We start from the raw sequence: 24,254 nt of genomic DNA on the forward strand, positions 1-24,254 counted from the left end.
AATTTAGATTTTGTGCATGTGTCTTCAGTCTCGCATAATCATCTGATTAGTGTAGGTAGGAAGAAAGAGGGGGAGTTTATAGGAAGGGTAGAAAGGATCTGATTTGCTTGTTTGTTGATGGAGAATATGGCAAGGGACTATGTGCCTTTCTTTGGTGACTATCGAGGGAGAGGTGTTCAGTATCTAGCTTAGCTGATAGACACTGTTTAGTACGTGATGGACTCCTTAGGTATTTAGATAATCTTTCATAAAAAAAAAAAAAGTAATTTCCTTCCAATTTTGCTCCAGTTAAAACACAGTATGTATGTGTATACTTAAATAATACATATTTTTCTTGTTAAAGACTGGAAATAATGCTGCGTGTTTCCTGTAATACTATCACGTCTGGTATACATCATCCTTGGTCAACTGACAGCCCATGTACGAAAGGATGCCTCTATTTTCAGTACCCTTCACTGTGATAAAAATGGCTTAGATTGCTCTTCTACGCTATGCAGTTCCAGGAATTTCAGTTCCAAACACACCTAATCAGCCTTCAGTGTCCTTAAAACACACAGTTCCTGCTTGTTGGCATAAGAGCAGTTACAGAAATTAGAATCTGTTGTGACTTTTTACTTCCCTTTACTCTTACTTCCAAATGAAGAGTATTTATGCAGCAGTATTATATGTCACTCAGCTTTACTTACTATTTCATATAACTAGAAGTTTAGATATTACAACTGTGCAGGGCCATAATTCTTATGTTGGTTTCACATGGATCCAGTAACAGCTTAATTCAAACTCACTGATGACATCCATATGCATCTTCACAAGCATAAGGAATTTTATGAGGACTAAAAATTTTGATATTGCCCTGCACAAAAAGTGTATGATATACAGCTTGGATAAAGTTCAGTGATAGCAGATGTCCACTTATTCAGGTTTTGTGCATAAAGAAACATTTCGAATATTGAAAAACAATCAGAAAAAAAAAAAAAACAGCCCCAAAATAATGTGTTTTGAGAAAACTCTCAGCATTTAACAAAGCAAACTGAAGCTCTTCTTAGGCACAACGGGTCCCTGCTGTGTAGTTGGTAATAAAAAAAGAATGATCTTTTAAATGTAAATAACTTTAGAAATACAAACAATGCAAAATTTGTGACAAATTTATAATCAGTTTTTCACAGTGTTTTACATTAAAGATTTTTTTCCTTAAAGTATTGTCTTAAATTACAGAAATTTTACCTCCCATGGCTTCTTGGAAAAACTGTGACATTGCTCATTGTTTATGACAGGACAAATGGGGAAAACAAGCAAGCACTGGACTTGTGTGTTTGATTAAACACTTCTTTGAAGTAAAACTTTTGTATAGTTTTAGCTTTCCTCTTTGGCTTTCACTTGTCATCTGATGGTATTGTCTAGTTTTCCTTTGCCCAAAATATTAATTTCAGCTCCCTCTTGTTACTGAGTGAATTATTTCTCTTACCCATTCAGTTGTCTTAAAGGTATTATTCATAAAAACTTGATGTAGTAGCAAGTGGTGCAGATACAGTAGGTTGACTTGGGTGTATAAAAATAAGACCCAGTACAAATGCTGTACTCTAGTTCATGTATAATTGTTTAGGATTCACTAAGGAGCACAATAAGTGCCTATAAAGAAACACAGGTAGATATTGCTTGGTGTCCTGTGTATCATGCAGGATTACTGAGTACAAGTGGGCTTCCAATTTTTTATGTGGGGGAAAAAATAAAAGTTGGTTACGATAGTGTTGCACCAGTTTCTTAGTTTCTTCAAAATTTTGTCCAGTTCCATTATAGCTTTTGCTGGCATCTCACCCTGATGGAGCCAGCCAGTGATTTAGACTATCAATGTGATATTCTTCACCACAGAGAGCATCAAAAAGCATTTTTCCTTCATTAGCTTGACTTAAAAAAAATAAAAATAAAGATATTATGTATATGTGAAGGTTTGTTTTTTTTTTTTTTTGAGGGTGGGGTTGTTGGGTTTGATTTGGTTTGGGTTCTGTTTCTGTTCATTTGTGCTTGTTGGTTGCTAACTGGAGCTTTATAAGAAATGTGAGTTAAAAGTGGAATAGGAAGAAAGCCTTTAGTCTGTGCCCTATCTGTTGGCTCTGAATGGAAGGTTAGCCTGTTCCACAGGTCCCCAAAGGCTTTGTGACTGCCCTGAGCACAGGAACATTCTTGTACAATCTTCTGTATTGCAGCCTTTAGTTCCCCTAGCTGGTTGGGGATACGCTCACGAGAAGCCATGAGGTTGCAATATGCCTTATTCTGCTGCTGGCTCAAAGAGAGTAGTATCTTCATTTATGTTCTATTCCTTTTGTAGGTATAGTTTTGTAATCATTTATGAGCATATCCACCTGCTTCGTAGAACAGTAGATATGGATTGGTCTCCTCTCTCCACCTTGTCTATTAACCCTACACTGTGCAGCAAAGGGGACTGCAGAGTCTTATGCTTCGGGACTGGATAGCCTCAGTGGGCCTGAAGAAGACTGTCCCATGTATATGCTGACACTGGCAGTCCTGAGCAGATCAGGGCTTTGAGTTTGCTGCTTGTAACACAGAACCATTGAGTTTCACAGTAAATCGCCTTCTGTCATGATTTACCCTGAAGACCTACACTGTGTTGTCAGGAAAATATGTATGGGTCTAGGTCACTCATTATTTTCAGTACAGCCATTTGGATCATATTTTATTTTATTACAAAACCGTTTATTTGTTAAGATGCCATATGGATTTGTCATAACACGTATCAGCCAGAACAGGAAAACACTGAAATATCCACAGATCAGTGAAAAATACCTAGCAGGATCATGTTAATCTCAGTTTGACCTTCTGCATGTTTGCATATACGTAGAAAAAATACTCGCAGAATGGAGGCTAGAGCAGTGATTTTACTCTAAAACTGGTATCCTCAATGCTTTAAAACACTGGAGGATTATACACAGAAACTGATTAAACAAAAAGAGCTTCTTTCCACTGCCTGCTTCCGTCATCATGTACCTTCACTTTCAATAGGGCTTTTGTGAATAAAGTAGTTGAAGACAGGAACTGAGAGCACTTGATGTAAAGGTCTCTTTACATGGCTGCAACAGAGTAAGAAGCCTGCAGGCCAGCTGAAAGCCACATCTCACACTCTGCAGGCACCTAGCAGAGTGCACTACGATTGGGCTCAGTTTTAAGTTGCCTTGGAAGTCTTATGAGTGATGTCAGTGGAACTAATGGGCAAAATACAGTCAGGACTGTGCTGAAGAATAAAATGTATTTTGAATTAAGAAGCTGAAGAAGAAAACAGGCTTTTCTTGTATTTGTTGGAGCTTCCCCCAGTTTGGAGGTTTGGCCTGATGTTCGCCACAGTATGATGGTTTTGCTTCCAGTTTCAAGCCCAAGAAGAGCACCAGTGTGCCGTGATTTCACTGACTTGTGTTGGCAGGTCATTGCAGTCATTGGGCAGGATAAGAATCTCCCTGCAGAAAGCTGTTACCATGACTGGTACAGGTATACCTGTACAGGTCAGGCCAGAAAGATGAGATGATGGGAGCATCTCACATGGTCTGCTGGAGACTGTAAAAAATCTATAGTGAAAAAGGTGGGATGAATGATGATAATGCATCATACATTTTTTGAGAAGTGCATATGCTCCAGCTGAAGCTGAAGGAGTCACCAAGGCACTCAAAAAGAGAGAATTAATCTGTATGTGAACTAGTCAGCCTAGACTTCTTTTATAATCAGCAGTTTTGTCTGATACAAATCAAAGCCTAAAAGTACCCATTTCTCTGCTGGCTTTGCAAAAGTTGAGACAAGTTTAGATGAATCTGACCCTGAAAATCCTTCCAGACTCTGCATCAGCCTTGGTCAAGCTGTTCATCCATTTCTTTATTTGAGCATATTCATCTAATGGCTTTTTTCCCCCTTACATATATAGTTTTGTAAATGATAGTTAAATTCAATATTTTTATCTGATGGTGTTAGGAATTTAGCATTGCAATGATATATAAAAAGCTTTCAATTTTTGCAACCATAAAGCTGTAATGAATAAGCTGAGAACCAACAAAATCTCCCCACCCCCACTTTTGATATAGGAAAACATTTTATTTTGGAAACCTCTGCGAAAGAGACAGACTGGTGCAGCAGTTTGACCTTTCTGAAATGAGAGTCTTCCAAACAGTGTGGCAAAGGTGTTTCTTTGTGTCCAGATGGATTTTCCGCATTGTTTATTCTCATCCCTAAAATACACATCTTTTCAGTGTGGTGTATATACCTAATATATGCTTCTGTTTAGCACTGTATAACATGTGCAATAAACAGCTTTTGCCTTCACAGAAAAGGAAACCTGTGCTAATCAGTTAGCAACCCATTCCTTAGAGATCTACCATATAAATCTTTGAACTATACTAGAGGCTTCTTAGTATTTCACAGAACTTCAAAATGCAATTTCCCTGGGCCAGATATCCAGTAGACTGCTGAAAACGTGTTTAGAGAGATACTTGTGTGTAGTAACAGTCCTTAGGCACTGAAATACATACTTCTGCAAAGATGACCTGGGTTTCACCCATGGACATAATAAAAGTACACAGCTGAAGATATAAATATGCTTAAATTGTGAGTTACAGTTCTAGTATCCCTTGTTAAATGTTTGTCCGTGAAACTGGAACCCATGAGCTGAGGTACCGTAAGGTAGTTTGTGTCACCTTTTCTTTTAGGAGCAGTGCCGGGTGTAGCAGGGCTGTTACCAGCAGCGTCCCCATCCAACAAGTCATAGCTCTCACAGGGATCACTCTATGATGTATGTTTGCACTCTCACCCACCCAGGTGAATGGCTCAGAATTCAACTAGGACCAAGCTGCTGCGTAAAAGGGACACATGATCCTTTCCTTCCATCTAGGCCAGCACTGGAACTGTTGGTCGTAGCCTGGACACAAGCAGTGCCAGTGTGCCTCTCTGCAGTGCTACAGCCTGCAGCCCCTTGCCATCTGAAACTCCTGTGTCATATGTGGCGGGTGGTTTTGATGGCCCCTTGTCGGGCCTGTCCTTCCGCAACACCACGTCTCCTCTACAGGGCTGTTTTTGCATGAAGCGGCATGGCCCTGCCAGGTTGCCCGTAGGTGGGGGAGCCCTAGGCAGTAGGCCTCTGCATCTACAGTTGTCATCCATGTCCTTATTCCTGGAAATGGGAAATAAAAACACAGCAAAAAATGGAGAGCAATATACTTTCTTTCTCATGTCCCATGAAAACCATCTAGGCTGCAGGCACAGTTACGCTGGTCCCAGGGATCTCGCCTTCACAGGCTCTTGTGGCCTCTCCACTCACACTACTCTGTTGCCCTTCCTCAGCCACTTCCCCTTCCTCCTTCATATGCCTGCATATAATTAGGTTTTTTTGGTCATTATCTTAACTGTACCATAGCTCATTTCTGCTCTGGGAAAAGCCTTCTCCTCCTAGCTTTGTATTTAAAGTGTTTCATGCTACAGTAACGATAGTTTGCAAAGACAAAACAATTTTCTACCAGTCTTCTCTCAATTTACTTCTCTGTCAACTCAGGCACGAACCACAGTTTCCCTTGTCCTGTAATTGTTATCCTCCTAGATACCTCCTTGTCTCTCTGTCTTCCTCTTATTATTCCTCTGTCCATGTTGTTGCTAAATCTTGTAGTATTTTCTCTGTAGAATTTCCCTTTTGCCAATGCCATCTTTACACCTGATTTGTCTCCATCTCCGTCTCTCCTTTAGTGACTTCACTGGAGCTCCAAGCTGTGAACAGTAGCATTAAAACTAATTTGCCTTGATTCCATAATGGCCTCGCATCAGTCTGTTTCCCTATTAAGACTGCCTGTTAAATGCCACTGAGATAACAAACCTCATTACAACACATTTTTTCCTAACCTAATAGCAACAGTATTCCAGTTTGTGAAGTACGAGCTAGTTAAATCCTTAGCTGATGCTTAATGTAGTTACTGGCAGGCTCAAAATGTGCTAGCAGGCTTATATTTCTCTCAGAAAGAAAATGATAATTACCAAACTCTACAAGTGATTTTTAAACAGCAGACTGGTGTTTTTTCCTAAACTGATTAATCCAACACTATTAACGTGATTAGCTCTTAGTACAGACTTTTGTCCACTGTCTTACAGTTTAAAATGAACTCTGATATATTGCCTTGAATACACTTATTAGAGATTGTTCTGATCTTTAAAATCACCATACAAGTGTACCAGGCCTTTTTTACAGTATTTTCTACTTGCAGTGTAGCAGTGCCATATACACTGCTATGGTGAGCAGTGTTTTATTGGGATCATTTGAGAAACAGTGAGGAAATGGTGGCAAATATATTTTGCTTAAGCAGTTTATCTTCCTTGTGCAGCTGGAGTTTTTATTTCCCACTGAATGCACTAATACAACATCAGACACTTTTTTTTTCTTTCCTTTTCTAGTCTGTGAAGAAGCTGAGTATAGCAATAAGTGAACTGAAGGCATTTAGTAACTAGTTATGCTTCTTGAGTAGTATCCAGACCACACAGACCCTTTTGTCCACCTTCCCACTTCTCTGAGCCTAATATCACAGCACTTAGAACAGAACATTTCATAATCTTTTCTAGGGCCCTTTTACTCCAGTAATGCCATGAAAAAGGAAGATGGCCTTACCTGTAGTTTAGAGAAGGAACACTGGGACACAGAGGTATATGGGGGCTGTCCATATCCGGTAACACAAGTGCATGAACAGCAGATGGCCATCGCATTAGGACAGTCAGGGCTTCCCTGAAAGGGTTGATGTGCTGCAGCAGCGGCCAGGCAGCTCTGGAGAGCGAGCTGTGGTAGTGGAAGGTGGTGGCGCTCCTGGAACATCCCCAGCAAGAGCCACCCAAGCCACTCATAAAGAGCCTCCAAGTGGTTCAGACCAGAGCATGCAGGGCATGTTACTGACCAGGAAACAGAACCTTAGCTGTAGTGGAGGGTAAAAAATTGAAAGCCTTTTGGTATTCCAGCTTCTTCTGTATAAAATGAGTATTTTTTTTTTAAATATCATAATGCATGTTGCCTGTCCATTATTATTGCATGTAGTCTTCATAACTCTAGTGTTACCAAGCATCAGCCTAAGGAAATAAGAATACTTATCCTTCTAGAAGTAACAACAGTATCTTCTAGGCACTGGATCCGATCTTAATTACTGTTTGGTCCCTGGTGAATGAGCAGCAACTTCTCTTCTTTTCCCTGTTCACCAGCAGAAAAAGTAGGTAGTGGACCTTACAGCTCTTCTGATGTAAGACCAAAGGCACAGATGTAAACCATGCCAAGTAAGGGCGTTGATGAAAATGTTCTTGCTCTTATTTATTGTAGCTCAGAGCAATATAGCTGAGTTCTTTGTCCTTTAATGGTGTGACTCATTTTGAGACTGTTTCTGTTAAAGTTCACAAATGTATTTGGGTATTTGTAGAGAGCTGCTGTATGAGTAAGGCTGGCCAACTGTTTGTATTTTTTGTGACCAGATGGTTCTGCTTTTGTTCTGCTTTTTTTAACCCATTGCTTTAATATTTTCTTGTTTGTCTTTTTTTTAATGACTTCCTTCTACTCACCACTCCACATAAACATTTGCAGGTTGCATCAAAATCAACATAAAATTAGTGTTATGCTGGCTAATGGTTTGAGTTGAAAGTTGGACTGAGAATTGGCGTCTCCTTCTACTTCATGTGTATTCGCACTTTGAATATGAAGATGGTTCTCCCTGTGCATCTTCACAGTCATTGTCATGTACATACTTGTCCCAATCAGGAAATGAGTCTGTAATGTCACAGATAAGCAGCTCCAGTCTTCAAGCCTAAGGTGTCTTAATCTGAGCTAAAGGAGAATCCAGTTACAGGCTGCCCATTATCACATATTACTGGATACATTTCAGGTGGTTTGTCTATCCATTACCACAGTATGGGATAATTTCACATTTTTTTCTGTGCTAATTCTCACAGTATTCCCAAGAGATAACAAAAAGCAACTGTTCCTATTTTTCAGGTTGGAGAGAAAGTGGATATAATGTCTATTTTACCAAAACTGCAAAATCCTCATGCCTAGAATACTGCCAGCACCTCTGACTATTTTTAAGTGCCTAGAAATTTCAAGTATCTAATTACTTTTGAAAAATATTTGATTTCAGTTGAAGTTGTGTTGAAACTTCCAGGACATGTGTCTACGAACCTCTCTTTTGTAATGTTATTTAAAAAACTGGCTGCAATACTACTCCACTTAAGTGTTTTTCAAATTTTTACAGAAAATGGCAGTTCACCTCACCCAACTTCAGAAGCCCCCATTTCATTGAGTTATCTTAGGCTTTCTTCATAGTCATCAGAGAGAAATGTGCAGCATGTCTGTTTATCATGAAGTACATGTTTCTTTCCATTTACTGTAAAGTAAAGCTAGACATTTAGTTCAAAATATTGTTTCTTGTGCCATAAATACTTGCATTTATTTAGCGAAGTCCAACCCTAAGTGATTAACCAAATAGACAGAGGAAGTGTTGGGTAGATTGAACCCAAATCACTCAGATACTCAAACCTCCAACTCATGGCCTTCACCAATTCATCCAGCAGATTGTAGCTTCTGTCTTTGATATCTGTGATTCTCCTGGAAATCTTTCTTTACTTTTAGTTTGTGTTATTTTAGATGAACCTCAAATATAAAGAAATTTATTAGTGAGAAGAAAGAAGGAAAAAAAAAAAGTAGGACAAAAAGAGTTGGAAAGATGCTAAAGGGAGTGTAATAGATGTTCTCTTTGGAAAAATGTCTACTGAATTGAGTACGGAATGATAGTGTTGCACTTCACTGAAATTTCTCTAAGGTTTTTGTTTTCCCCTAGGTTTTGATCATGGTGAAATTCCTTTTGAAAGATAACTCTATTCAAATCTGTGAGAAGTCTCTGAAAGAATCCCAACCTCTCTAATAACTATTGTGCATTATTTAACTCTAGATGACTTTTGAGAAGGTAGGTGGCCTTATGTCCAAGCATGGACTTGGCACAAATTCCACTGAATTCACAGGGAGTTCAAGATACTTCTCTAAGGACTTGATAAAACCAAGACATTGTTGCTAAAGCAATTGTTAGTTTGACAGTAGAAGGTAAAACAAACAGACTCATTTACAGTATTTCTCATTTTACATCTAAGCAGACTACAACAGAAGCCAGAACTTGGATTACAAACCTTTTAAAATGGGAGGTTTCTTTTTTAAAATTTTTACTTCAGCTGCTGGAGACAGGCTTGAGAAGAGGCTAATGAAAATACTCCTATGCTTTTTTTTAACATGAATACTTGTCCTCAAAGAACTGAACACAGGCCAACAATTCATTTCCTGTACCCATTTTCCTGTAACTATTATGAATAACCTATTTTGTCTTCTCAAAAATTACTCTCCTGTGGCTTGAACCAGATTAGAACCTGTGAAACAAAGGTGGAAACCTGGCCTCATCATTGTTGGACATATGTTCTTCTAAGTATTCCCATATCAGAGTTTTAAATGTACTTTCCTAAAGAACCATAGCATTTTGGAATGCTGTGTTGCCTGTGATATTTGGACATTAAATAGTTGTGATTTAGTTTTATATTAGGTGGTAACCTGCCAAATGGCAAGACAGGTAACAAAATAAAGTCTATATCTGGAGCATATGCTATAGACTCGTAATGATTCTCTGGAACAGAAATAAATTCTCTTTAGGATTATTATTATTTCCTTTTGCCACATTTTCATTCATTTCTTCATTAACATCAGGCCCTAAAGCACGCAAACCCAACAGACCTGAAGACTGGAGAACCTGCATATCAAATTGCACATATTTATGTCAGAAAATTGCCCTTTTTTACAGCCAGATCTGTGTGACAGTTTTGATCTTGTGCAAGTTGTTGAGGTGGCCAGGCAAGGATTAGAAATCAGAATCCTGTCCTACTGGTTTTGAAAAACAATAATCATCTTACATTAGCACCACATCTTCCCTCCGATGTGATACAAATGCATAAGATTGTCCATTGCTAAAAGCAGCTCATTCTGGAATGACACCATCTCCAGCTGTTTCACACCTCTTTAGAAAGTCTTGGGACAGAAAGGTTTTGCTTATGTAGAAATATATTTTGCATAATTAAAGTGGTCTCTGGGTTTGAGGATGACCTTAGCTCCTCTCTTTCAGAAACCCATGGGAGGGTTGCTGGGAGGCCATTAAGCAGGCAAGGTTAGAGGCTGTACAGCTGAAAAGAGCAACTCTCCTGGAAGGCCTGTACTTCCACATGCCTTTTTGTTTCTCAGTGCTATGGCCCTGCACTTCCCGGTCCTGCTCAGGCACGTGACAGTGAGTCAGAAGAAATTCTGGCAATCTCTGTGGTCACTCCCTGGCAGCCACTGAGCGCTAGTGAATGTCTTTCTCCAAGATCTCCACGAGGAAATCTTAGAAGTGAGCTGAGAGCAGTGCCAGAGGGAGCAACTTGCCTCTTGCTCTGCCCACGCTGCCTCCAGGAACCACTGAAGCAGATGCGGCTATGCTGTCTGCAGTCTCAGGGCAAGAGGAGAGGCTCTGATCTCCTATGTCCCAAAGGAAAGGAGATCAAAAAGGCACTTCCACTCCAATTCTGGGTTACTAGTTTGTCCACAGTTTCTACCAAATGGAGGGTGGGCTCTGAAGTGAATAATGCAGTGTATAATCAGGCTCTGATTAGGTCTGTCTTGTATTATCAGAGGGAATCACTCTCCATTCCTATTCCATCATGTATTGCAGTCGTTGCCCTCCCTCTCATCGTCTGCGCTGCTCTACTGTGTGCTTTCTTGGAGCCACAAAGAACATCCATCTCACTTTTGTCACAGGATGATGCTTTTTGTGCAAACATAAATATTTACAGAAGTTTACAAAAGATTAAGCCTCATCTAGTCAAACATTCCTGCTAATGCAGTGTCGGGACAAGTCAGCAGGGAGCAAGAGCCTGGGCTGCTGTGCACAGCTGTTGCAAGACCAAACTGTGGAACATTCAGTTTTGACTCACTGATCAAAACCATTTTGGAAATTGGCTTGTGTGAGGGTTTTTTTTTGTTGTTGTTGTTGTTGTTTTGCTTTGTTTTTTTCCAGAGTGAAATTCTCTCTACTGAAGTAGCTTCTTCATTGCGCACAGAAGTCCAGGCTTTGTTTGCAGTGTGAATATCCTGCCTCTGTTTGGTTGTTGTAATACAAGTTCCAAATGCAAATAAATTATAATTCCTGGACCAATGGAAAAACATAACTGAGAACAAAATAGCAGAGAGATCTTTAGAGGTCCCTTCCGACCTCAGCCATTTTGTGATCTGCCCACAGTACTTGTGCTCTGATAGTTTGGATTTTCATTCTGTACCTGACAAACGTTATCCCACATTCTATCGTAGGAATGATAGGGAAAAATCCAAGTAAGAATATTAAAAGGGAACCAATACTATTTTTTGTTTGTTTGGTTGATTTTATTATTTTTTATTCCCTAGGAAGAGTGATAAGAATATCAAAATCCATGCAAGGGAAACTGAAGGTCTGGCACTGATAACCCTTGAATTCTTCTTCAGTGAGCTTTACTTGCAGCATTGGTTTCTAGACAAGAAGAAGAAAAAAAAAAAAATTATTTGAATAACTCTAGACAAATATCAGTGACAATTTTCTAGCAACTACTTATGTTATGGAAATCTACTCAAAGAAATTGAACAGCTCAGGAATGAGCTTAGCATTGTTAGACTAATTAGGGTACCTTCAGGTGCCTTTATACTTCGTGTCCTACTTGTTAAGATCACACCTGTCTATCTGAATGCTAATCACACCAAGAAACAAAAGTCCTTTTAGCATCTCTTTGGGAACATATTCCCTTCCAGAACTAGAACTAATTTAGATTGCTGTGACTCTTTCTGAAGTATGTTTGCATGCCATGTGGAAGCTCAGCTAGGAGCATTTCTAAGACCAGTGCTTTGTCTTGCATTTCCTTCTCCTTTCTTCCTTCCCCTCTGCATAGTGCCAGCAAGTTAAATTTCCTGAGCAGATCCAGCAAGACAATCCTCATGCTGATGCTTCTATGAAAATAGGAGCGTCTGGTGTTAGTGGTCTCTTAGAGGAAATAGTTAACAGTGTGATAAGGACCACCAGCTCCTCCATTGATTCTGAATAGAGGTAAAGGCATTCGCCACCTATAAGTCTTTGGATGTTGTGGGAAAATGGAAGTTTTTCAGCCTTGGCTGTTTTGCTGCAGGAGTCTTGTAACTGCCTGAACTTAAAATACCTCATCGCAGTGTCAGGGAGCCAGAAGCACAACACATTGGAATATATTTCCTTAAAGGGACTGTGCCTGTGTTGAGTCTCAAGTAGTGAAGTTTTGCTTTTTGCTCTAGTGGGAGGCGGATTTGTCGTACCAGCTAAAATTCCAGCTGTCGCTTAGGCAGCTCACAAGTAATGCCACTGTAGTGATGACTGGTGACAAAAGGAGCAGTCTGGCATGCTTTTCTTCAGTGCTGCTTTGTTGCCCCTTCCTAGTGAGGAGACCACAGGAAATCCTGCCTTCCTAGAAAAATATCCTGCTTCCTCCTAAGACCCTGTGGAGCAGGCAGCTTGACATGATTGTGGGCATTTCTGAGCCAGGCAAATCGAAGAATAACCTTTCACAGGAAGTGGCTCAAGCGTCATTGAGGCACTGAGAGCTACAGTGGACAAAAACCAGCTGGCCTGATCAAGTGTCAGTGATAGTCTGAGCAGGAGCGTTGGACCAGATTACTTCCAAAAGTTCCTTCTAACCAACGTTTCTGTATTTCTGCTAAGTCGTGTAATCAACAGGCTTTTTCCAATCTTTAAAATCACAGCTTTTCTGATAAAACACGGTTAAGGTTGTATTTAGCCCTGTTCTGTTAAGTAATATTTTTGAGGTTTAATTAAATGCACATGAAATTAAAGTATCGTTTTTATTGCAAGTTATGAAATAATTATGCTAGAATGTTTTAAGCAACCTTCAAGCAAGCTGAATTGTCATCACCTTAATACTCCCAATATAATCCTGTAACTAAATGCATTGAACTAAAGAAGTTATATTGAATTCAATAGTACAATGAGAAATATGCTTATGGTTAAAGGCCTGTGACTTTGGTGACTAATCTGAATGGATAAATTGAAACTCTCATCATTTAAACCTGTAAATGTAACTGAAATATCTCCATGGTTCAGGTGGAAATGCAGCCTTCCAGAATTAAAGAGGTTATTAATGTTTCCCTCAGGTGGTAGATCTCATCCATGGTTGTTGAGATCAAAATTTTACCTCAGAGGAAAAGTAAATCTGAGGAAGACAGTGTACATAAAAATGGGGTTTCTTTTTTCTTTTCTTCTTTTTTTTTTTTTTTTTTTGGTAGAGCTTTGTCTCCTAAATATATTGTGAAATTTAGATCCACCTACTACTTCGTCTGGTTCTGACTGATGGTCCTTGCTGTGCTGTGCTTCTGGGCTGAGATGGGCAAAATCCTGCAATGATGACCAAGTGCACTCAAGCTGCACTAACTCGAGAAAAAAATCTTTCAGTTTTTTCATAATATGATCATTTTCAGGGGGTTGTACACATGCAGAGGTTGGCCCGTGAAAGCCAATCATCCCGGATTCTGCTTATGGTCAATAGAGAGTAAACTCCCAAGCATACAAGGTCTGTTATACAGAGAAAAAGGTGATGAATCAGGGCAGAAGCCTGACTATACAGGGAGTCATTTTTAGCCTTTATGAGTACAATGGCTAGTGATCCAGGGGGTCCAGATACTTTACCAAAACTGTAGTGTGGTAGGGCAGGCTTAGCTCAAAATAATGTTCTTAACAGAGTGCAAGTCTCTTGGCTGCAGGCAGTTTATGTAAAATGCATGTCCCTCAGTATGAAAGCTCTTCACTTCAGAACTTGATGGAGGCTTTGATTACACCATGTTTGTAATACCTGGTTTCCTTAAGAAACAGAGCTAATACAGTGTTATCGGATCTGTTTTAGTTCACTATTGTTTCTCTCATACAGAAAAAAAAAAATAAATAATGAATTTTTTAAAATCAGAAAGATACTCAGTCTCCCACAGCAATTAAAACCAGAAAAACGAGAGGATCCTGGCAGCTATATACTTAGAAAACCGTTAAATCTCTCTATGAAAATTGGTTGTTGGTTTCAAGCATTTCCTTTCATACAAATCACTTGAACTAGAGAAATTAGGATCAGAAAAAATAGTTGCTGTCGGATGATGATTATTTTCCATGATTCTGGGAGCATGCACAAAGTACAGGAAACTTTCCAAACCAAGAAGAGGATATAGTCCCTGTTCCAAAGCACATGAGTGTAAGGAGGCAGAGAAGGGAAGAGAAAGGATGAAGCTGTAGTATGCAGAGCAATTAGAGTAATACTAGCCATGCATTGGAAGTGTTATTACAGCCGGTAAAAAGTGATAACAATTTTCTTGGGGGAGAGGTAAATCACATTTATTTTTGTTCAGTAAATGAATGTGTTTCATGGCCAAATGATGTGTTTTGTGAATGTGTTTCAAGGCCCAATGGCCAAATTATTTGGGAATGCGTTTTCATTTTAGGATGCTATTTTTTCCACATTTAATTTAAGAAGAGAGAAAAACTTTACAAATATATTTATAGCTTTCATCAAGATATTTTCTTGAGGGAAAAAAAATCCATCTAAAAGTAACATGTATGAGATTTCAATAATTTCTGGTAGGTGCAGAAATATTCAAGCCTATTCCTAAGTGAGCAATTCACTTAAATCTGGGAAATGAAACAAACCAAAAAATTGTACTCAAAATCCATGTTCCATTTGTTCAGAAGTTAGAACAAGTAGTTTGAACAGAAAAAAAAAAATCAAATTCAGGTGTACAGTACACTTCAGAAATAAGAAAGTATATAAGTAGCATCTTCCCTCACTACTTTGTCCTTGAAGATAAGTTATTTTTTGCAGGTTTCTTTTCAGCTCAATGGCTTTCTGGGTTGCTGCAAACTCTGCATAGTCCCTCTGGGTCTCACATGACCCAGTCATTCTCTTTTTAGAGGAACATGCCATAATAACATAAAACAAACTCAAACGAATATGTTGTGTTACAACTTGCGAGATGAAAGTCCTAGTTCAGCTGGTTTCTTATGTTCACTATTCTTCCCACCACCTCGATTTCACATCTAGATCTTTGTTGTTTATTTAGAAGGTTACTGGTAGTAACTTTCCATTCTTCAAGGTAAATAGGAAGAGCCACTTTTAACAATGCCTTTTCTTTATTGCCTACTCATAAGAAGAATTGCTGCTTGAGACTCAAGTGAGCTTCACTTTTTAAGGTGGGTTTAAATGATGTTATGAGCAAGAGTTAGGAATTATGTGGAGAGAAGTGTGCTGGAGCCTCTGTAGTATTGATGTACATGTCACTGTTAGCAAGGTCTGTGATGAGCACAAAGCTCTACAGTGTGTTTCTGTTTCAACTTGCTGTATCTTTATTTAGATATAATTTTGATGTTTAATAAACAGAAGGAGCAGGCCTAGATGTCCTGATATCTAACCCATGACCCTCTCCTGCTCCTTACATGCACATGGAATGTTTGGACAAGCATTTGGTTCATTTTGCAAGATTTCATATATGATTGTAGCGTCAGAGCAGATGCGATTTTAATAAACAAAATGTTTCCTTAGGATAACAGTTCTGATTTGGGGATTTTTTATTATTTTGTTTGTTTCTTTCTTTCTTTTGCAGGAAGAAGGTATAGTGAAGGAAATAGACATCAGTCATCATGTGAAGGAAGGTTTTGAAAAAGCAGATCCTTCTCAGTTTGAGCTGCTGAAAGTATTAGGACAAGGTTCATATGGAAAGGTAATTTTTAATGCCATCTAATCAGCTAGAGCAACACTAAAAATGTCATGTCCTTTCTCTGAGTTCATTTACACTGGTACCACTGTTTGTATATAAATTGTATTGTAAAAGCAGATAAGCAAATCCAAATCTCTTCTGTCATTTTAATAGCACTTTTGTCTTTTGCTGGATTCCTGTATATGAAACAGTTTAGGAAGTTTATAGCTCTGGACCCAAACTAATGAGCACAAGTGAGCATTAATGAGCAACACTATTTATGAAGTTAGACGACTCTTCTTTCTGAGCTATCCACTAAGGAGGTGAGCATACTACTGCTGCTTAGTGGTAAGAACGTTCAAAGGCTTAAAGATGTCTGCTTCCCAATTTCTGCTAAGGGCAGATGGGATCCCAGGCATATTTTGAAGTCCCTATCACTCACCCTGCTGGTTACCTCATAGTGATTTTTTGAGAAATACTTCTTTCTAACAATGAGATGTAAAGTAGTTCATAGTTTCAAGCTTTCATTTGTTAACCAGCAGTGTTTTCATTTTCAGTTTGATTTTATTGCCCACAACTAAGATCTGTTTCCTAATGCAATTAATTGCTGAGTGTTTATGCAAGTGTATATGTACGTATACTACATATATAAAGCATTTCTATTTAAAAAATTGCCTACTTTTACAACCACAAGCTAAGTTATTGAGAAACAATATTTTTTATCTTAAGTCCAAGGCTTTGCTTAATCCCAAAGGTGTTTCTTCTTCAACAGGATATGTCATGTGCAATTAAGAATAGGAAGGAAAGACAGAGAAAGAGGAAGGACTCAATTCAGTATTAAACTCTTTCTATGGCTTAACTAAATAAGACTTTGAAATTTGCAGAATGGTGAGCCTAATTTACACTGGACATGGAAGTCCTTACCATTTTAAATACACATATATATATATATATATATTTCTCATTTCTCAGCCTTCAGAGGTGGATCATTCCAGCTGACTTGAAGAACTGCCTCATACCTAAAATCTGCTGAGGCACCCAGCACAAAGCTGAGCACCATGACAATGAATCAGAGTCTTCAGTTTTATTGATAAATAAAGCTATTTGGGGAGTACTTAGTAGCTTTCTGAGTATTCTAGAACCGTATTGATAAGTAAGGCTGTTAGAAGATCTCTGAGATGAGAGAAATCAGGAGAGTTAGCATTCACTACCAAGTTTTGCTCTAGAGAATTGCTTGAGAGCACTATAATGATATTCGAGTTTTGAATGTTAAAGAAATGTGAGAAATAAAACAACTCAGAATTAGATTTCTTCTGTGATTTACTACAAGGAGGAGAAGTACAAGAGAACAAAATCTCTTCTTCGAAAGTAAAAGAAGCAGTATGGCCAGTTTTCATATCTGTGCAGTAAATATTTTAGAAATGGTTCACTGGCTATCTTAGATTGTGCTGATGTGGTTTTGGTATTATCTGTCCAAGTTGGCATTCTAGTTTTAGGCATTGTATAAGCAAAAAGTTTATTCTCTGCCACCGCTTCCCAAAAGGAGGTCTGGTTTCTGGGGCATGCTCCACTGAAATCACTGCAGAATCAGAATGTGGGTGTGTGGACATCATACCTGTCTGGAGTTGTGTGTGATTACAAGTCACTTTTAGCATCATATGTGAAACAGGTCAGTAAACTCACCAGAGCAGCAAAGACACAGAGGAAGGAAGTCTGTTCAGTGTTTCTTATGCAGTCCTCAGTCACCTAAATTTTCATCACTTCAGTATTTCAGCTGATCAAATCTGTAAGTCTCTGGGGATGCAAATCTGCTGTTTTTCAAGTTGTTTACCTAGGGAGCAAAAATCACCTAAATAATTTCCTGCAGGATTAAAGAACATGCCTTTGGTTTCAGAGGGAGTATGCTCAACTCTGTTGAAAGCCACAGCACTTGCTTAGGTTTCTGGGTTGGGATTTGATGATGTACCCATTACTCCAGCTAAGGAACTTTTAGTAGTTCTATCAATACATTTAGTTATTCATAACCTGAGGTGTTTGCATGCATATAAAACTAGATAATTAAAAGTCATTTTCAGGCACATGCCTGTGCTATTCTGGCAAACTAGTATTATATAGCTAACATAAACAGTCTGGTAAGTACTCTAGGACCACTCAATAGTCTCAAGTACTATCAAGACTATACCTTTAAGAATAATTGGGATGCAAACTCCATTCTGCAATACAATGCATTTTAATTTGTCCTGTTTCCTTTTTGGTTTGATAATTATTTTAATTTTCTCTGAAACAGCACACACTGTTGTTGACTCATCTGTTTTGGAGGGAATGCAGACCAAGTGCCCTATGCCATGCAACAGAGAACAACTGACTAGTGACTAGTAACATAAATTGATAATTTTGCTTATTACAGCAATAGGGGTATTACTAGCTGTACATGGCAGGTAATGTATTTCTTGAACTGCAGCCTAATATTTCTGCAGATGCAGCATGCTGTACTGTTGTATGTTCTGTATGTTTTAAAATCATTATCTTAAGGGTTTGGGATTGGTTTTAGTTTGTTGTTTGCTTGGGGGGTGGGGGTGAGGTTGGATTCCATTACCATTTTTACACAATATTATTAAAGATTAAAATCTGATGTTGGGGCAAACTTGCTTTATGACTATCCCAACATTTCTCTCTCTAGCTGTAGCTGAACTTCTGAATTAGCTGACTTCCTGTTAATACTGGAGCAGCTGAGCTTAATTTATCATGAATGTTAATGAAAAACACTTCAGAAAGTCTTATGTTGCATCCAGATTTCATAATTTGTTTCTGCAGTTGTGAGTACCGGAGGTACTTGTGTGTTCATCAAACTAGGAAACAGGAGATGGGAACAAGCAACATGTGCCTGATCTCAGCCAGTCAGGGCAGCTCAGCTGAAGAACTGTACATATCTCGCATGCGCAGGAAATATCTTGAGAATGAAAGGCTCACGAAAAATGTATCAGATCGTATCACAGAAGTGTTGTAGCTGTGATGATGTACAGATGTAAGAGCCCTGCTCAAGGTGTTTGGAAAGAATTTACCTTTTTTTTTTTTTTTACCTTTTTTTTTTTTTTTTTCTCTCCTAGATGCTCTAGGTGACTGTTAAAAGTCGTTATCTCTCCCCATGACCCTTTTCTCAAAGGGTGTTTGAGAAAATTGTAATCTGTTTACAGATTTATTTTTTTTCTGGAGGAAGTGTCTTTCAACTTGCAAATAATGTGCTAAGAACAGATTTCCTCCTTTCTTTTTTTTTTTTTTGGCTTTTTATGTTTTGGGTGGTGGCATAACTCCTGCATAACTCCTGAACAAGTGATGAATTAAAACAATTTCCACGGATTTTTGTGATCTAAGTAGACATTCTTCAGTAAAATTATTTCAGCTAGCCTTTGTTAATTCATGTATTTATAAGTATATGCTTTATACGTGGACTTGTAGCTCTTTTTGCATTTGGCTTTACTTATGGCTTCTGTCCAGTAGCAAAGGTGCTGAAATAACAACTGAGCCACTGTCATTTGGTGGTTCCGATTTCAGCAGAGTGAGCCCTAGGAATCAACTAAATTATTTCTTTCTTTTATTTTCAAATATTAATACTGGAACACCCTTAAAATACATAATAATAATAAAAAACAAGAACAAAAATGCGCTCCAGTCAGACAAGAAGTAATAGATGCATGGAGTAAAACAAGAACAACAACAGCAGTAAATCAGAATTTTAGCTACAATTATATTTTATTCCAATTAAAAAAATTACACCAAAAGATGTAACATGGGAGACTGTAGCAAGGAAAGCTGCCCTTATTATAGTAGTGTATTTGTCAATGAAAATGGTTCTATCTTTTGTTAAGTATGCTTGAACAGGCTTCCAGCTGTATGAAGTTTTTGCTTCAGTGACATCCTAGGTTAGTCATCACTCATGACTTAGGACATAAATTATACTAATTTGTTTTTTCTCCTTAATTTAATTGATAAAAATAATTTTAAGAAACTACACATTCCTAAGTACGATACATTGCTTTTTTTTCATGTAAAGCTGTTCAGAATATGAAGAAATGTGCACACATTGTTTATGACTATTCACTCATCTTTAACTGAATGTGAAAGGGCTATTAATAACGTCAAACATATTTCCTTTGTGAGGGAGTAAAGGCTTAAAACTGAAGCTTTCTAGAGCTAGCTCAGCAAATTGCAGGTGAAATATATGAAGTACTTTCAGCTAAGAGTTTTCATTGGAATTCCAGAATCTTAGTATTTGTTCCTCCATCAAATACAGCAAGCCTTGTAACTAAAAGCTCGTTCCCCTTTTACACAAGATGTCTGTTTTTTTACAGGTATTTCTAGTGAGGAAGATTAAAGGGTCTGATGCAGGTCAGCTTTATGCCATGAAGGTACTTAAGAAAGCAACTCTGAAAGGTAAGGATTGGGACAGTAGCTGCAGTACCCATTTCTGTGATAATTTATCGTCTACTTTTCTTGTTGGTTCTTTTTTTTTTTTTTTTTTACATTGCTGTTGTTGTATGGTATATATCAGTGCAAAAATATGTTTCTGTCACCCTTGAAAATTCTGCCTCACTGTAGTGAATGTTCTAGAGAAAGGTACACAGAAAATGTTACCTATACAGTTCGAGAGCATGAAAACAGAGCTTTGGTGTTTTCTAGCTGCTTGCATTCTTTACTTTCTTAGCGTTACTTACAGGAATTCTGTTGGGCATATGTTAAATTGTGTTAGAGTGGCAGTATCAGGCAATCAGGCCCAGTCAGCATGGGTTTATGAAAGGCAGGTCCTGCTTGACGAACCTGTGTTAGCAGTGTCATGCAGTGATCTCCTTCTATGACAAAGTGACGCGCTTGGTGGATGAGGGAAAGGCTGTGGATGTGGTTTACCTTGACCTCATTAAGGCTTTTGACACAGTTCCCCACAACATTCTCCTCAAGAAACTGGCTGCTCGGGGCTTGGACTGGCGTACGCTTCGCTGGGTTAGAAACTGGCTGGATAGAGAGTTGTGGCTGCCCAGAGAGTTGTGGTGAATGGAGTCAAATCTGGTTGGAGGCCGGTCACTAGTGGCGTCCCCCAGGGCTCGGTACTGGGGCCGGCCCTCTTTAATATCTTTATCGATGATCTGGATGAGGGCGTCCAGTGCACCCTCAGTAAGTTTGCAGATGACACCAAGCTAAGTGCGTGTGTCGATCTGCTCGAGGGCAGGAAGGTTCTGCAGGAGGATCTGGATAGGCTGGAGCGATGGGCTGAGGTCAACTGTATGAAGTTCAACAAGGCCAAGTGCCGGGTCCTGCACCTGGGGCGCAACAACCCCAAGCAGAGCTACAGGCTGGGAGATGAGTGGCTGGAAAGCTGCCTGGCCGAGAGGGACCTGGGTTTATTGGTGGATAGTCGGCTGAATATGAGCCAGCAGTGTGCCCAGGTGGCCAAGAAGGCCAACAGCATCCTGGCCTGTATAAGAAACAGTGTGGCCAGCAGGGCTAGGGAAGTGATTGTGCCCCTGTACTCGGCTCTGGTGAGGCCGCACCTCGAGTACTGTGTTCAGTTTTGGGCCCCTCGCTACAGGAAGGACATGGACGTGCTCGAGCGAGTCCAGAGAAGGGCGACCAAGCTGGTGAGGGGTCTGGAGAACAAGTCTTACGAGGAGCGGCTGAGGGAGCTGGGCTTGTTCAGCCTGGAGAAGAGGAGGCTCAGGGGCGACCTTATCGCTCTCTACAGTTACCTTAAAGGAGGCTGTAAAGAGGTGGGGGTTGGTCTATTCTCCTACGTGCCTGGTGACAGGACGAGGGGGAATGGGCGAAAGTTGCGACAGGGGAGTTTTAGGTTGGATGTTAGGAAGTACTTCTTTACCGAAAGGGTTATTAAGCATTGGAACGGGCTGCCCAGGGAAGTGGTGGAGTCACCATCCCTGGAGGTCTTTAAAAGACGTTTAGATGTAGAGCTTAGCGATATGGTTTAGTGGAGTACTTAGTGTTAGGTCGGAGGTTGGACTCGATGATCTTGAGGTCTCTTCCAACTTAGAAATCTGTGATACTGTGATCTCTCTGTTTCTGAAGTAAACTGAAGCAATTTTATTTTATTTTTTTTAAATAAGGGTGTTGCTGAAGTAGAACATGACTCCTATTGGGCAGGAAGGCCCTCCACCTGGTGTTTCTCTACATGCTTGAAAATTAATGGGAACGTATTTTCAAGTGTGATGAGTTGTTCTGAGGTTTTTGACATCTTGCTTTCCTAACTCATGAGCGTATGGCCTCCAGTAGGCTGAGGCCTAATGACTGACTGTTGAATCTGGTCATCCTCTTCTGGGATCATTGGCTGCTACCACCTCACTCAGACCAAAAGGAAGTGTCTAGTAAAGGGAGACGACTGAATAGCAAACATGGAAAGTTTGGTCTCAGCTGAAGTCCCTGTTGTTTGTTCCTCCAGAGAGTTAAGAAGATCCACTCTTCTTCCTGTTTCCCTGACCTAGCACTGTACTGTTTTTAACCCTCAAAAGTCTGACATGTTTTACAGATGAAGATGACAGGGTTCATTTTGCCCAAAGCAACTCTTTCACTTACTCTGAGACCACGAGGGTTTGCACAGTGCAGAATCATGCCTAAGTGTCTATTCTAATGTGAAGAGAGCTAATTTTGAGACAGCTCTGATGACTTATGAATCCAACTTGCTTTAGCATGCCTCAGTTTGGCGAAGTAAAACAGTGAAGTTATCGGTAATTGCAAGGTAGATTTTCAGAAGGTGGTGACAGGCAGATACAGCACTTCTTCTGAGCAGTAGTTAAGATAGGGAAGTGGCAAACCAGGAATTTGCAAGGTCGTTTACCCTAGCAAAGCTTTTTCAAAGCAATAGTAGTTCGAGGTGATGCAGTTGTGCTGATCTTTTTGTTTAGAAAGTAGATGGAAAAGTTTGTTCTGACAGAAGAGTGTGGTGTAAATAGCCACTTAAATAATTCTGGACTTAATACGTAGAAAGTAAAAGGTTAGGACTGTGTATACAGTATGTGTAATAGAGTGAATCTCTGATGTCTCACCCAATAGCAGAAGCAAGAAGTGTTTTAACTGCGCTGAACTCAACTCTCAGAGCTTTCTCCACCAGCAAAAGCTGTCTCCTGCAGAGCACAGCATCTGAGGAAGGACTGTGTGACCCCTCTGATGTGAACTCATATCAGAGACTTGTTTCTATTTCTTTTGAGAATCCACAACTTTTCATCTAAGGTGAAAATTGGGTAGTCTCTCTCTTTTTTTTTTTCTTTTTTTTTTTCTTTTTTTTTTCTTTTTTTTTTGTTTTTATAACTGAGGTGTATTGAGCAAAACCAGTTTTGGATAGGGAGAGGATTTCTTCTAGATCCTCAAACACTTTATTGTATCTTAATGTATAATAGCTACATCTGTAATGTTAGATTCCACTGGAAAAAATAACCTGTATTATGGGAGTTTTTTAGGAAATTTCAAAACTTAAATGGTGATCTTAAACTACTCAAAGTGGTTTCAGCTCTGTTACATCAAGAATAATAGGTACCTCCAGATGCCTCCTGTGTTTACAGTTCCTTAGTTCATTATAGCACGGAGCTGCTGCCTCTCTCCTCCCTTGGCCTTTTACAGTATAATATATGTATATATATATAATTATTTCCTCAAACGTGAGTGGCAAGATTCAAAAACTAAGGCTGCTTTGTGATCTTTTCTGGATCGCATTTCTCTCCCATTCAAACTTACCCCTCTGACTAGTAACTGAGAGTTTCTCAATAACCTGAAGATAACTAACACATTGGTAGGAACTACAGATAAGTTAAATTTAACAGCTATTTAACTTGAACTGGAAAAATGAATGCAAAATCCCATTGGCACAAGGCAAGTGAGAAGAGCAAAAATGAGAACTGCCGTCAGTGAGCTTCCTTGTAACTTCTGGCACAGAGATAATATTTCTGACAGCTTAATTTCATCTTTTAAGTGAGAGTGCTGAATCGTTGCTGCCTACCTACACTCAAAAAGGCTGGAAGTCACTCCAATGTGAACTGTTTATTACCATGTCAAGTAATGGGAGCAAAGCCACAAGTACTTGTGTACATTGTGTTCACTATTTACTGACAAAAGACATGCTACAAGACAAATTTCTGAACAATTTTCCTTCCTAATCTGTACTGCACAGTACAGTATGGAGCAACAAAGCCAAACCTCTGGGAGCCAGTGCCACTGACACAGCCCCAAATATCATGGCTGTTCTTTTCTTTAGCAAAGCAAATCTGTGAAACATAAAATGGAGAAATGAGAAGAAAGGAAAGGGGAAAAAAAGATGAGGGAACAAAACTGCTTTTTCTTTTCTGGAGAAGTCTGAAGAGCTAAAATACAGATAAATAGGAATCCGAAGAAGTTAAATGCCTTCAGGAGTGAAGGGTTAAAATTAGCTTTGTACTTTCTCTGAAGAACAACC

The 24,254-nt window shown here is 39.2% G+C and overlaps 1 protein-coding gene across 1 annotated transcript in view; it reads left to right on the plus strand.

The window, feature by feature from the left end:
• The window catches only part of RPS6KA2 (ribosomal protein S6 kinase A2), a 302,905-nt gene that overhangs the window by 176,854 nt on the left and 101,797 nt on the right, over positions 1–24,254 (plus strand). Inside the window, exons 3-4 of the mRNA XM_080588462.1 lie at positions 15,716–15,832; positions 20,158–20,239. Coding sequence (XP_080444588.1) covers positions 15,716–15,832; positions 20,158–20,239 — 199 coding nt within the window. The remainder of the gene's footprint in view (positions 1–15,715; positions 15,833–20,157; positions 20,240–24,254) is intronic.

The sequence above is a fragment of the Anser brachyrhynchus genome (assembly GCF_964034855.1).
Source record: "Anser brachyrhynchus genome assembly, chromosome: 3".
Taxonomy (NCBI): domain Eukaryota; kingdom Metazoa; phylum Chordata; class Aves; order Anseriformes; family Anatidae; genus Anser; species Anser brachyrhynchus.